Source organism: Choristoneura fumiferana, chromosome 11, assembly GCF_025370935.1.
Source record: "Choristoneura fumiferana chromosome 11, NRCan_CFum_1, whole genome shotgun sequence".
NCBI lineage: Eukaryota > Metazoa > Arthropoda > Insecta > Lepidoptera > Tortricidae > Choristoneura > Choristoneura fumiferana.
In genome coordinates this window covers 5,737,723-5,751,949 of record NC_133482.1, presented here as the reverse complement: position 1 = coordinate 5,751,949, position 14,227 = coordinate 5,737,723, and the positions used below count along the sequence as shown (strand labels likewise).

Sequence of the window (14,227 nt, the reverse complement as noted above, 5' to 3'; positions counted from 1 at the left end):
AATCGAAATCATTGACAATCTTACTCGGTATAATAGGTATGTCTATTTATAAGGTTTTAGTTGCTGCCTTGTTTGTTCTTTAAACTGTTGCTGGTTGGATCTTGAAGGTCAAATCTTGCAAGTCGAATTTCAACCACCTCTAGTAAGCGTATTAAAGAGTTCAAGAGATTACTAATTAGTTTTTATAACATAGCTTTGCTTAATTTGGGACTAGGTCAATTGGTGTCAATTGTCCCATGATATTTATTTACTCACCAACTAAAGGCTCCAGCGGCTGGTCGGAACAGATGCTGGTATGCCGCGAGGACCGGTCGAAGGGCGGCTGTGAGTCCCCATCAGAGGCCGCGTAAGTCAACAGTCGGCACAGCGCCGATGCGGAGTCCCAGCACGTGTACAGTGTCACCATGTTGTTGGACGCACTCAGGTCTACCTGAGGCTGGTCTTTGGATTGCTGAAGGGATTTGAATGTCAGCCTCAATAACATAACAAGAACAGAATTGCGGCTAAGAATGGAATGATAACAACCGATTTAAAGGCCGCTGCGAATTTCCGTCAGAGGCCGTATAGTTTCCATTTTAACAATATTGGGCCAACCATGGCTGTGGAACGTGGTTACATGTTATAGTGAGATGGAAGTAGTTACACAGCGAACTCAAACCCGTAAATGCTAAGCTCGGGAGTTTGAGACGTTGGGACCTCCCTTCCTAGCTGTCCATAATGGATTTTTCCCCACTGCACACCCCCATCCATCTCCTATAGGTATAGCACCTCATATAATCATATATGTCGTGTTCCGGCGGTTTCGGGGCACCATGCCGCAGATGATAGCGACGTCGGGGACGGTGACTCAACGGGGTCACGCCGTTTTGTCACCAAATTAGTTTTAAATATTATTGATTATAAATATGTATGTTAGTCTGTAAGGTATTTATTGTATGGGCCAAGTTGCCCGAAATAAATGAATGTATTATTATTATTATTATATAAAATTTAAAACCTAAAAACAAGTAAACAAAAGAAAGGACCTAGTTGGCCCTTAAGGCGACTCAACCTCAAAGAAAAACCCTGTAATCCTGCTTAATAGTCGATACAGTCCGGACGCGGAATTTCTTCACAAAAAGTGGTAGAAAAATGTGATCCAAAGCTTAAGGTAACTCCCGTGCTTTGTAAGCCGGGCTGTTACATGTCTTAACAAAGTACTTACACCATTAACTTTGTCCTCCATCCTCAGCGACAGTTCGAATAACCCCACATCCACAACACACACATAATCTTTATGTACGTCAGGCAACTTGTCATCGTCTTGTGGGACCGCCGCGCCCGGTTTGGGAGTGTTCAGATGGGCCAAGAACAGAGTGCACTCCTGAGCTAGGAAGCGGAGACTTGATGTGTTCGTCTCGGGTATTATGTTGCTTGAAACGCTGAAGTTGCCAAGCGTGATGACTGTACGAATGGGTAGATACAGCGGTCTGAAAGGATTGTGCCGTTTGTAAAAAATAGTAGATTATACAACAAGAGCATAAAACGAGTCATTTTACCAGAGACGTTCATCGCAACCCGAGCTGGTACAGCGAGGGTGGATAGACACGTCGAGGGGAAAATGGGTTTAATGCTCGAGTTTTACACTCTGATTTTCACTTTGATTGCGAGGAGATTAAATAGCAACAGTGGAAACATTGTTCACTTACTAGTTACCTTTTATTTTTCATGCATTGCTATCTCATATATTATTTACTTTGTTGATTTATTAATATAAGTTACGAAGTTCGTGTCGTGCGGTCCCTCTGACACTTATACTATTTAATACGAGAGCGAGAGGGACGGTACGATACGAACTTCGAGTTTCGAGTTTCGTAGTAGCCCTGCTGATTGCCTTGGTTTTAGACGAAGATTTTACTTTATGCACTAGAGCGTAAAAAGGAATTTTATTTCGCCTAGAAGCAGCAAAAAATATTAAGTTTACGAGCATGAGAAGAGAAAAATTCTATCTCAACCTGTAATCGACAGCGCAGTCAGATATATGCACGTGCAGTTCAGACAGCACCGTGGCGGGCGTATACCCGGGCACAGGATAGTCCAGTACATCCAGCACGTCCATCAGTTGTGACAGCCAGGCGATACCCTTGTCGCCGCGGTGCCGGAGTGTCGCTTGCTCAAGCCCCAGCGCTATGCAAATGGTCTGTGGAAGACGTGAATGTGACACGTCAAGCGCAAAACACGCAGAGGACGGCAGCTGGTCGGGAGCGGGTCGGGTCGCGAGTACTGCCGGCCTATCTGCGGGGCTGTATATGAACAACATCACACCACGGCGCCCGCGCACAATCCGCTTCGCGCCCGCCATCGGTGTGATGTTGTTCATTATAGGCACGCAAATAGGCCCGCTGCACCCCCGTTCCGAGCCGCCCCCGACCCGCATCCGTCCTTCGTGTTTCGCGCTTCAGCGTGTATAGAATAACCAAACTATAAACGCGGCTTCGATCGGCAATTCAAAGGTCGTGTTGGAGACATGCGTCAAACTAGGTGTAACGCACGTGTAATCCAAACTGCGTCGCCTTAGTAAATTTAATGTTGGGTACAAACAAAGCTGGCAAGCTAAAACCATTACATTGACAGGTTATCGCTAGATGGCGTCGGTAGTCTGGCTTGCGATTGGCTCATTTAGTTATTAAACCAATGCACAAACGTGACGTTAATCTTATTCAAATTGACTATGATTACGTATTCTGCTCAATAAATGGAGATTACAGTACCTGCGCGAATATGTGTTTTTTTCTCGAGTCCTAACGTATAAAATTAACATAAATGCAACAGCTGTTTATAAAGAAGTGCATTTTACCATGTTGATAACAATTGTAATTGCGATCATTTCATAGTTACCTTCAGCCCAGGTGTTTCCGAATCAGGCTCCACCTTCAGTGCCATAGAGAACATATCTTTGGTATGTAGACGTTCTTTTATGGCAACTCCTTTGCCGGAAGGATAGATGGTACTCTTCAGATGCGGAGGTAGTGTCTTGCCGAATAGCCGTAAGCCGGGCTTCTCGGACGGGATTGTTAGGAGAGCTAGAATTGGTAAAATAAAACATACATAGCGGAAACTTAAATTAGATCATGAAGGGCATTTTTTTTCTTAAATGACAATAGATTTATTTAATACTGATGTTTACTGGCTTTTAAACCATTAGAACCAGCAGTTCAAACCGAAATTCTGGGATTTTACGAAATTCCCATAGGAATTCATTAATTAAACGCTCACACAGATGAATTTGTACGAATGCGACGTCAAATATTCACGAGCGAGTGACAGAGACAAGTAGTGGAGGTCATTGCGCCAAATTCTTCGTGCTCCGCGACCGCACTTTAGTTGTTTTGTTACTATTACGCCATGCCTAAGCGAAGCGTCATTTTGGCTTGCTAATATACTTTCGACTTACCTTCATGATACAGCGTAACTTTTCCCGCACGTAGGCACAACTGCGCGGTCTTAGGCCGTCCTTCTAGGCCGCTCACTTCACACAAGGTAAGCTTGTGTGCTTCAAGCACCAACTCCCCCATCTGGCCGGGCACCACGTGTTTGTTAGAGTCCTGTTGAAGAATTTTTATGAGCATCAGTCTCAGTCAGTATGAGATCAGTCTTTGTTAGTCCACTGCTGGACTGCCTCTCCTATAGTTCACCATTGCGCTCGATCGTCAGTTCTTCAAACACTGGCCCTCGTCCTTACCAATATATCTTACAGATGTAGTGGGGTCAATCAACGTTTTAGTACAGCTTTTTGGCATGGTAACATCTCCTGAGTTATTTATAAAAAGTACGATTTTAGTTGTGAATGTATTTAGCCATGAAGGAATTGCCACAACTGGCTTTGTACCCCAAGCCACTAAAAGTAAGGAGTTGTGGCAATTCCTTCATGGCAAAATACATTCACAACTAATATAAATACGGTATTTGACAACTCCTGATTAGCCATATCTTATATAATTATGAAATTAAATAAACAGATATGCTTAGCGAAGAGAAAATTTAAATCGGTTGATAATTGGATTTATAGTGATTTTTGAAAATCTATATACCTGTCTCTTTCTCAAACGCTTTTCTCTATGCAGCAAGTATGGCGGTACTGGCGTGTGACGTCACATGCAGTATGTCTTTCTCTGTCTAATCTGGAAATGTATTTGTATTGCGTATCGTTGCGTCAGTAACGTTAGGCAATACGGCCTCTGATTTACGAGACTGAACAACAGCACGTAAAAGTTTGATTGACCCATGAATAATCCATTCCCATCGTATCTTCTCGGAAATGTTCGTGTGTGTCATGCTATTTCAGTCAGCCTCAGTACCCATCAAGACAGTATTGAGGAAGATCGCATCGAGAGATGCTATGTGATATAGAGTGGTTAACACCGTAAGATTTTTATTTGATTTTGCTTACACTACATTATCTACATAATTTGATTGTGGGAGTTATAAAATGGATATGAAAGAATTAAATCATGTACGAGTAATTAATTCCCCGCACACACACCAAAATGTATCCGATAAAAAATAATGTGGTAAATATTAATTTGATCATAAAAAGTTACGATTAGTTATAATCTCACTTACCCTCACAGGCGCGTAGATAGTCAACAAGCCCTTGCCAACGTTGAAACTGAGACAGAAGTTGTGCGTCTCCTTCTTTTCGAACACGTTCGGTTTGGCAGCGCCTATCCCTTTCTTCAGTTTATTGTCATATGTCGAATAATACAGGTTTTCTTCTTCTGACGACGTGCTTCCGGAATCGGAATCTAAAGACAAATATAATGCAAGTGTTGGGTTATTTCCACCTGTTACCACCAATTTGTTAGCAGTGGTAACATCTGGGATTTTTTTTCCCATCTTTTGCCACTAAGTACTCGATGGTAACAACTGGGTGTTTCCCATTTGTTACCACTAAAGCAATTGGTGGCTACCACCAAGTAGTTTAGTGGTAACAGTTAGAAATTTTTATTCCCATTAGTTACCACTGGTAAAATATGGGAAACATTTTCCCACCTGTTACCACTGGTAACAAATTGGTGGTAACAGGTGGGAATAACCCCATGTGTAATAGCCGCCAAGTGCTTTGGGTACTAAGCATCGCTGTACCAAAATAAAAGAAGCCCCATTTAGGACAGTCATCAGACTTAGGAGCTAGTTGGCTATTAGTTCAGCATACAAGCTAGAATTAATTATTATATACAATCAAAGATTTAGGGGCTGTTTCACCACCCATTGATTAATTTTATTTGACGGATAAATTTAATCAATTGCTGGTGAAACAGGGGGTTACAGTACTACCATAACGTTAATGTCGCTCGGGACACGTCGATTTTCGTTTTCCTGAAGATTCATATGAAAAAGAAAAAGAAAACTGATCTTTAGCTTCGAAAATTAAGGATACTGAATAGGCCCGGCTACACGTAGCGGCTCGCATGCGCAAACGGCTTGTGCAAAAATTGGCGCAAAAAATGTATGGCGTCCAAAAGCCATTTGTGCGGTATACCGTTTTGCCGTCTTAAAGTACATGCTTGCTTGTGCAAATTGGAATTTGAGCGTGTAGCCGGACCCAAGTCACACTTACCATATCCAGTTCCTTTGCACATCCCGAAGGCCGGGTATATAGTCGTGTACATGAGGGGGCTGATCTCTAACGCGTCCTCTATCTGAGGCTCCCACAGCAACAAGTCAGAGTTGATGCGGTTGTATATTATCTCGTAAAGTTGTTTTGATCTGAAGAGATGTAGACATGTGTAAAAATATGGAAATGAGTTGAATTTATTCCTTGTAAGGAGCAATACCAATGAGGAGAAATGCCAATTGATCTAGCCTCAATGGGTACTAGGCAACGGATAAATATACTGTTCTAGATAAATGAAATGAAATGATGATGATGATGATTTGGATGAAATTTGGCTGGCAAAAAGTTAGTTTATAACCTGGATTAAAACATAGAATACTTTTTATCCCGATATTCCCACGGGATAGGGATAAAATCTCTAAATAACAACCGCTGGACTAAGAGTCATGAAATTTGGTATGGAGGTAGCTAGACGTCTGGAATAAAACATAGCCTACTTTTTATTTCGATATTCCCACGGGATAGGCATAAAATCTCGAAACAACAACCGCTGGGCTTAGAGACATGACATTTGACTATGATTGTTTTTAATGTAACGTCAATGAAAACAACGATTCAATTTTCGGGAATTCCCAAGGGAATTTTTAAAAACCCGGAATTTCAATGGTTTACAGACCTCATGATTTACGTGTGCAAAGCACTAGTACTTAATATAGATAAAAGTTCCCAATACCCACTGAGATTCTGAGAAGGCCTGTGTCCTGCAGTAGGACGTATGTATATAAACCGTAATGAATGAGATTACGGGAAAACAAGTCTGTACGTATGATACTTACTCCAGCTGCAAACTGAGTATGGGCAGATTGAAATCAAGATGAATGGCAGAATTTTCTATGGCACTTGTGCTGAAGTCAGACATTTCTTCCTCAGTTCCGGGAACTATTAGCTCCTCATCTTGACCTGTAAACCATAGCGCTTGTTGAATATTAAACACTTTTGATAGTTTAATCAATTGAGTACTATCGACATCATCGCTTTTCAAAAACTCAAACAATTAACATGACTGTATAACAGTTAAATATAAAGAGAGCAATTGCCAAAAGAGATTGCGTCTCGGAAGACGTAATGGGAGGATGGTATAGGGTTTTGGATAATATCCATTTCATTTTAACACGGTTTATTAAAAATAAATTTCAAGTTTTATTTTTAGAAGGGTTAAAACATATTAATAGTTAATCAATAGACTTAGTTAACAAGTGACATCAAAGTTTTGTATTACCATTAATAATATGAGAGAATCGCATTTTAATCTATCTATCTCGTAGCTCATAACTTGTGAACGACATTGAATTGGATATTTTTTTTGTTATGTTCTTTATTGTCAGGACAAGATTTGCGTTATACAAAATAAAATAAAAAGACTGGAACGGGGGCAAAGCCAGCAAGCAACAGCTAGTATCTAATAAGTTGAAGTGAAATCAACTGGCGCCAGCGGTGTTGACGATAGTGACTGTCTTGGATTGGTTGGTTTTGCGGGTGACGGGGTTGCTTACCATCAAGTAGCCCACTTTCACGTTTTCCCTCCTCCCTGTCCATAGAAAAAAGCTCACCGTGAGGACTGCCCTCGTGTTTGGTGATACTCTGATGGGCAGTTTTTTTCCCGCTGAAAGGGCTGGGTTGCGAACTATGCAGGTTGTTCATTATGTACATGGATGTGGTCATAGGGTTTGCGGTAGCAGGCTCGAACGCGGAGTCATCGTGAAGAGAGTCGAACGGGCCCTTAGGGGCCTTGTTTGGCTTGAAGGTTAACGTTATTCTGTAAAGAGTTTGTTAAATATAGAACTGAACTAAAGCCTTTCACATCAGGTTCTATTTTTTGGAATCTTGCAATATACTTCAACGATCGGCGCCTTGCCAGTTTCATTATATTCTGCAAAATATATAAAGTCACTCTTTCCAAAGTAAGCCCTTTAATAACTTACATAACAATCGTTTTGAACAGTAAATTAGAAATACTCAACTGATTGCGTGCAAACGGAATCTACGGGCTGCTACAATTTTTTTTTTTTAAAGAAAGACAACTTACGTCGGCAAGGGCGCTGTGTTATCGCCTCTGAGGATATCTCCAACGAACGCTTCATCTATTGTAGACCTAGCAATGTGGGTGCCTGATGAATTTCCGTGCTCCTTTGAAATAAATATAAAATTTCAAAAATCTTAAATCATCAGCTGTAAATATATAATTATGATTTACAATATGTCGTGTAGAGTGAATGACAAATAAAGCGCGGGGGTTCCGACCTAAAAATTGTGAGGTCTCTTTCCAATCCATACTTACTTACTAATAATATAAATGTGAAAGTGTGTGTTTGTATGTTTGTATGTCTTTCACGAGGAAACGGAGCGACGGATCGACGCGATTTTAGGCATAGAGATAGCTTATAGGCCAGAGAGTGACATAGGCTACTTTTTATCCCGAAAAAGGCACAGTTCCAAAGGGGCGCGCGATTACCGAATTCCATGCGGGTGAAGCTGCGGGCAAAACCTAGTACTTACATAATAGTATAAATCCAGGCTCGTACATTTGATAGTAACTGTCGTGGGCATAGGCCGAGCGCTGGGCGATTGTTGGGAGTTGATGTTGGCTTTCTGTAATTTGAAGACTAGGTAGTCTGGTCGTACGCGACGTATTTCGCGGTTGATGTTTGGCCGAAGGTCTGCTATTGGGAATCTGAAAGGAATGATCAGATCTAACATCATCATCATCCTGTAGCAGTTCACTGCTGGGCAACTGGACATAGGCCTCCCCCAATGAGCGCCACTGCGCCCTGTCATCGTCTACAGGCAGCTTCTACCAGTAGCCTTTCGCAGATCGTCACACCACCTGGCCGGACACACTACGTTTGCCGAGACGCGGTCTCGAGTCTAGAACTCGTTTACTCCAGCGGTTGTCGGTTCAACAATAGTACGAAAACATTTATCAGTAAGATCTCTCTATTGTGGCATCCCGCCATTAAAAGTATACGTATTCATTATGATGATATAATTTTATTAAATCGCTTTCACGCCTTAACTATTGAATCGATTTTGATGAAATTTTGTATGCATTATGCATCGTATAAGAAGGCAGTATGAATTATACCTTGTATCTCGAAAGAATTAGTTACATTTTGTTCCTTTATTTGTACATAACTTTAATCGACGAAAACCTAACTAATATACGTAGTAAAGCTAGTTTGTACAGACTTATGCAATCGCGTTAGGATTACTATAACGTTGATTGTATTGTATTGTAAAACTCTTTATTGTACATAAAACAGGATAATAAGATGTTAAAATTCGAACTTATCCCTTAAAGGGTTCTCTTCCAGTTAACCTTTGTGTCTGTACTTTCTGGCGGACCTATTTGTTGTCCGTGTGTTTTTTTTTCTCAATTAACATTCATTACCTTAATGTAGCGTTTAAGTCCGGACACTGCAGCGTGCAGTTGAACTGGTTCCGTGTATTGCTTGGCGGAGGCGCTGTGCTGTTCGGCCCGTTGAAGAATGTAGCTGCCATTCTCTCTATCAATGTCAATTCTACATCCACGTGGCATGGCATACATTTCACTCTGAAATATGTCAAAAAAAATTAAGATCTAGAAAGAAAATTCAAATTCTGAAAATATGTCCCTTGTATGGTTCCACAAACGAAAGTCGCCGATGCGTACGTAGTGATACAGAGGTTTCATGTTAAATCATTGTTGTACGAGTGCAAATATGAAAATTGATATAAACACAATTGACAAATGTTGAGATTCACGTGCAAAGGCGAAATTATCCCTATGAGGGATCTCTACCAAACAACCAGGTGCTGCTGCGTAAAGCAATTTAGATCATCAACCATATCGGCAACATAAGCTTCTTTTATTATTATATCAGCCCACCCAGGTGGAAAGTCGAAACTGAGGCCCATGGCCATATGAAAACCAAACTGATACGCTGCCTACCTTGGGGACTACGGGAACGCCTTGGTGGAAAATATAGAAAAAAGGGTTTAATAATAATTAATTACTTACACAACATCGGTGGTAGGGTATACCAGTCTCTTTTCTCCCGATATCCGCATATATTTTGAGGATTGCTTGAAATTCACTCTAATGTCGGGTCGTCCCCTACTATCTTCTTCTTCTGTAACGTACAAGCAATATTATTTAAAAGATAACTAATAAATTTATTTATAAACAAACAAATAATAAATACAATAATTAATAGAAATAAATAAAAAGAACTAAAACTAACTTACTCTAATCCTAAAAATCTAAGATAACACATGTTTTATTAAAAAAAAAATTATACAGCAAGCAAAGAAAAAACAACGACAAGAGAAATATAATACTGTATCAGTTTTTTTTTATAGAATTATTTAGAAGAAAAAAAACAGCGAATGTATACATGGCCCAAAAAATTATCTGCAGAATAAAAAAATATATTAGAAAACTAACCTTTGGATTCAAACCGCAGCAAATCGAAGCATTCTGACTCATCGGAATCCTCAGACTGGCGGTATAAGCACTCTTGGACTAGCAACCGGTGTATAGCGGCTTCGCAGACGGTTTGACTGCCCAGAGTGGTCACTTTCTCAATACCGTCTAATGTCATTTCAGACGCCATCAGTCTGAAAACAAATGCAATGGTTTTTTCAGCAGTGAACGTTTGGCTGAAGATGATGGTGAATTTGCAGTTTAAATGACGTTTCTGGTGGATATCAAACTCATGCATAGCAAGCAACAGGACATAGCACATATCTGATGAAAAGGCACCCTAATTGTGATTATAATAATAATAACGCTCTATTAGGATCGATCTGTCATCACGGACAGGACTTTTGTAGCCTGATATTGTGCTGACAGATCGATCAAAAGCCAGGCAGTGCTCGTCGACATCACCATCCCACATGACGAAAACTTCGTGAAGGCCGAGAAGGACGAACTCAACAAGTACCTTGATTGGCTCACGAGGTGACCGCTATGTGGGATGTTGACTCGACGATCATTGTCCCGATAGGTAGTTATTTCGGCAAACGGTCTAATAGCGAAGAGTCTCGACAACATCTCAAGAGACTCTCGCTAGATGGTTGGCTCAAGGTCCAGATACAGAAGCGGTACTTCTGGACACGGCACGCATTTTCTGAAGGTTCCTCACTCCGCGGCCCTGGCCACCGGTAGCTTGGGCCTGCCCCGTTACCGGTGGCAAACTAGGTAGGTTTTTATAATATTTTTATTTTGTTTGTACTTTTTGGTATTTTAATTTTTATAACTATTATAAAAAATAATTTAATCGAGATATAAAAATAAATATAAATAATAAATAATAATGAATTCATTTATTTCGAGCAACTTGGCCCATACAATAAATACCTTACAGACTAACATATAGATTATAGATTATATTAGTTGGCACTACTGCCGTGAAATCCCTGTAAGTACAACAGAGACCTTATCGCTTTTTTTAACTAGAAGAATAATAATGTCATATAATCAACAAACCTTAAATGATTTCTGCCCGCAGCATTTTCTATGGCCTGGTTAGTAGCTGGAGCAGCGCCTAAGCCCTCAAAGAACTTGTTTGACGCTTCTTGCATTTTCATTGCACTGAGCGGTGATATTATGTCGGAACTCAGTGGCGTGGGGACTAGAATATCCTAAAACATATAATGCAAATTCATGACTTGAATTTATTGTAGTTTTCCAGTGTTTATAGAGATAAATCCAGCAAACAGATGTTCGAATTAATTCTGTCACTGCCACACTCAATGACGGCTTAGTTTTTCGAATTTACTTGAACACTGGAGTAATAATAAAAAACAATTATTGCCCATAGAAAACATATTTGTGAGAAGATACATACATGCTCAGCTACATATGTGGCAAAAGGTACTAACCTTATGTAGAAGAACACAAGATAATGAGACTATCCTGAAGCTCATATGAGAAATTTCAGCAGTTGGATCGCCGTCGATACGGGGCACTGGAACAATAAAGATCCTCATCATATGAGCCGATAGGCACCTGGACATGGGTTTTCCTTCAAGATCTCTGCGATAATCAGTTATATGCTACCCAGCCAGTGGCATCCCACTGTTTATACCAGAGCATCCGTACCACTACTCGCCGATGATAATCTGGTGGTATGGTATACAATTGTGTTGCTCTGAAGATGAGCTCTGGTTGATTACGAAACGCGTCAGTGTAGTGTGGTGGTGGTGATACATGGGTTTGTGTGATTTGTGTGTTTTTAAACTTAGCTATCATAAGGTCGCGGGTGAGCAAAGAAATTCTATTAGTTCAAAGATAAATCGATAAAATTATTTAATAGAATACTCATGAAGAGAACTCAATTTTGACTAACTGAAAGGCCATACGCACAATTTTCTTTGCTTGTACTTCACTGCGCTTTTCCCTTAGACCGTGATTCACTACTATGTTAAGTTCCTGTTATGGTCCTGTGATGTCGTCTCGGGTTAAACCAATGATAAACAGAGACGGCATCATAAGTATCTGGCACTATGATATCAGCATAGTAAAAGAGAACAAGTAGGCTCACTACGAACCAAAGTACATCGCGCGGCTTAAATGTGTGCGCGCCGCACGCACACACTGATTATTTAAGGAGGATTAAGTTTTCTTTAGTCAAGAGTGCGCTGCCGTCGGTGCCGTACGTATCGATTTTAGTTCGTTCGTCTTGCGCTCGCTTCGCGAGATGATCACCTTTTACGTTCACGTACTCGTACTACGTATTTTTTGTAGTAGGTAAAGTTGTAAATTAGTGGTATATAATTGTAGTGTAATAGTTTCGTGCAAGGACACATAAAAATAATAGATACCTACCTATCTATAAACAATTATAGTTATAGTATTTTGTGTAGGTAAACATTACTATGTATACAGTCGCCATCACCATTACGGCGAATTTATAAATAATATTTATAAATTTAGTATAATAATAATAATAATATAACGGCATGGAATCTGTCTGGTTTCTCTAGACACAGACATTAGACAATTTTAAGTTAACTTTCGTACTAAAATTATTTGTCGGTAGGTAATTAATCTAAAATAGACGTCGGCAACCCTAAGCGTCCGCGACGTAGTAGGCAGTTAAGTCTACTAAAGGGTCGGAGTGGACCTACTTGATCTCTTTTCCTATGATATGATATCAGGAACATAAGAGTGGTGGAACAAGGAGTTACTGTGTTATGTAGTTAAAATGGTCTGTTAGGATACTTTAATGAGATTGCCTGGCATACATATATAATGGCCCTGTGTTAAAGGCGCAATAAGTCGTCGAGTTGCCGAGAACATGTCGCTATTACTGTCCTTTTATATATAGTTAGAAAAGGACTTACTGAGCGTCAAATCGAGTTAGCCTCAAAGTGCCGCACTGAATAATTTACCTTTTTTATTCCTTTTAAGGCGGGGCTGCACACTCGGAATGTTTACACTGGAAGTCATGCTGGCACTCATTGAACTGACTGAGGATGAGAAACTCTCCGCCATTTGTCCAGGAAATGTCATCGGGTGGAAACAGTCACCTTCAGGGTCACTCTCCTCTGTGAAATAATAAAATTTACATTAATTTACAGCCAAAATCTGGGACCCTAGTGAAAAAGGGGTTAAGTCTGCAGAAATTACACAGCTATTTTCTATTTTATGTGTAAAGGAAATCAGCTGTTCAACTTCTGCAGAATTAACCCCTTTATCACTGGGGCCCCAGAAATATGAATGCAGTGTCTGTTGGCGTGACAACGTTGGATCATTACCATTCTGTCGCTATGTTTCTTTTAAATGTGTCTTTGCCAAATATAGACAAAATATAGTAATTCAACTTTTTAAGAAAAAAAAAATTACTACGTAAAATCTCTAGCTATTTGAACTAATAAGAAACTAAATAAATAATTATAATGGGACAATTGACTTAACCCTTAATAAGGCCCCATTTATTGGAGCATACTACCACAGAATCGAAAGCAACTATCGAATACATACCTAACAAATAATATTTTTAAAGCTAGTCGTACTTTCAATAATTAAATACAATGGAAATTGTGACGTATATTGAAATAAATAAGGTTCAGTCTCCAACTCAATGCAAGTGGTCGCTAAATCGCCTCTACGTTATTAAGGATTAAATACATATTAAGACCCGAGAAGAAACATTCGCTTTATTCATACAAACATATCTGCCCCCACAAGGTATCAAACCCAGACCTCAAGCTTCATAATTAAGCTCTCTAACCACTTGACTATCCGATGGTCAACTAACTACTAACGTAGATCACTTTTCTTACCTAAACTGGGGCCAGACCATCCATACATGCCAGCTCTACGTTTGGCGTTGCCCTTTTCGAAATTCTTAAGCAATTGAGCTTCTATCAGCTGGTAATCAGCAGGCCTCATTGGCTTACACTGCATGGCGCTCCCGTTCGGACGAAGTGGCACATTGCTGAAAAACATTGTATAAAATAATTATGGCTGTCTCTAGGAACGTATCAGGCAAACATATTCTTTGTATTGAAAAGTATGGACTATGCCCACTAGCACGCCTCTTAACCAACCGTCACCGTCGCGTGCCATGCATGCGCGTTACATTT

At 40.2% G+C, this 14,227-nt stretch overlaps 1 protein-coding gene across 1 annotated transcript in view; it reads right to left on the bottom strand.

Moving 5' to 3' along the window:
* Nucleotides 1-14,227, bottom strand: part of Atg2 (Autophagy-related 2) — a 53,419-nt gene that overhangs the window by 18,375 nt on the left and 20,817 nt on the right. Inside the window, 18 exon segments of the mRNA XM_074094186.1 lie at nucleotides 256-451; nucleotides 1,205-1,469; nucleotides 1,995-2,179; nucleotides 2,878-3,062; nucleotides 3,434-3,584; nucleotides 4,603-4,784; nucleotides 5,600-5,748; nucleotides 6,433-6,556; nucleotides 7,207-7,412; nucleotides 7,683-7,783; nucleotides 8,153-8,327; nucleotides 9,045-9,206; nucleotides 9,654-9,765; nucleotides 10,080-10,252; nucleotides 11,124-11,278; nucleotides 11,519-11,604; nucleotides 13,031-13,186; nucleotides 13,925-14,079. Coding sequence (XP_073950287.1) covers nucleotides 256-451; nucleotides 1,205-1,469; nucleotides 1,995-2,179; nucleotides 2,878-3,062; nucleotides 3,434-3,584; nucleotides 4,603-4,784; nucleotides 5,600-5,748; nucleotides 6,433-6,556; nucleotides 7,207-7,412; nucleotides 7,683-7,783; nucleotides 8,153-8,327; nucleotides 9,045-9,206; nucleotides 9,654-9,765; nucleotides 10,080-10,252; nucleotides 11,124-11,278; nucleotides 11,519-11,604; nucleotides 13,031-13,186; nucleotides 13,925-14,079 — 2,918 coding nt within the window.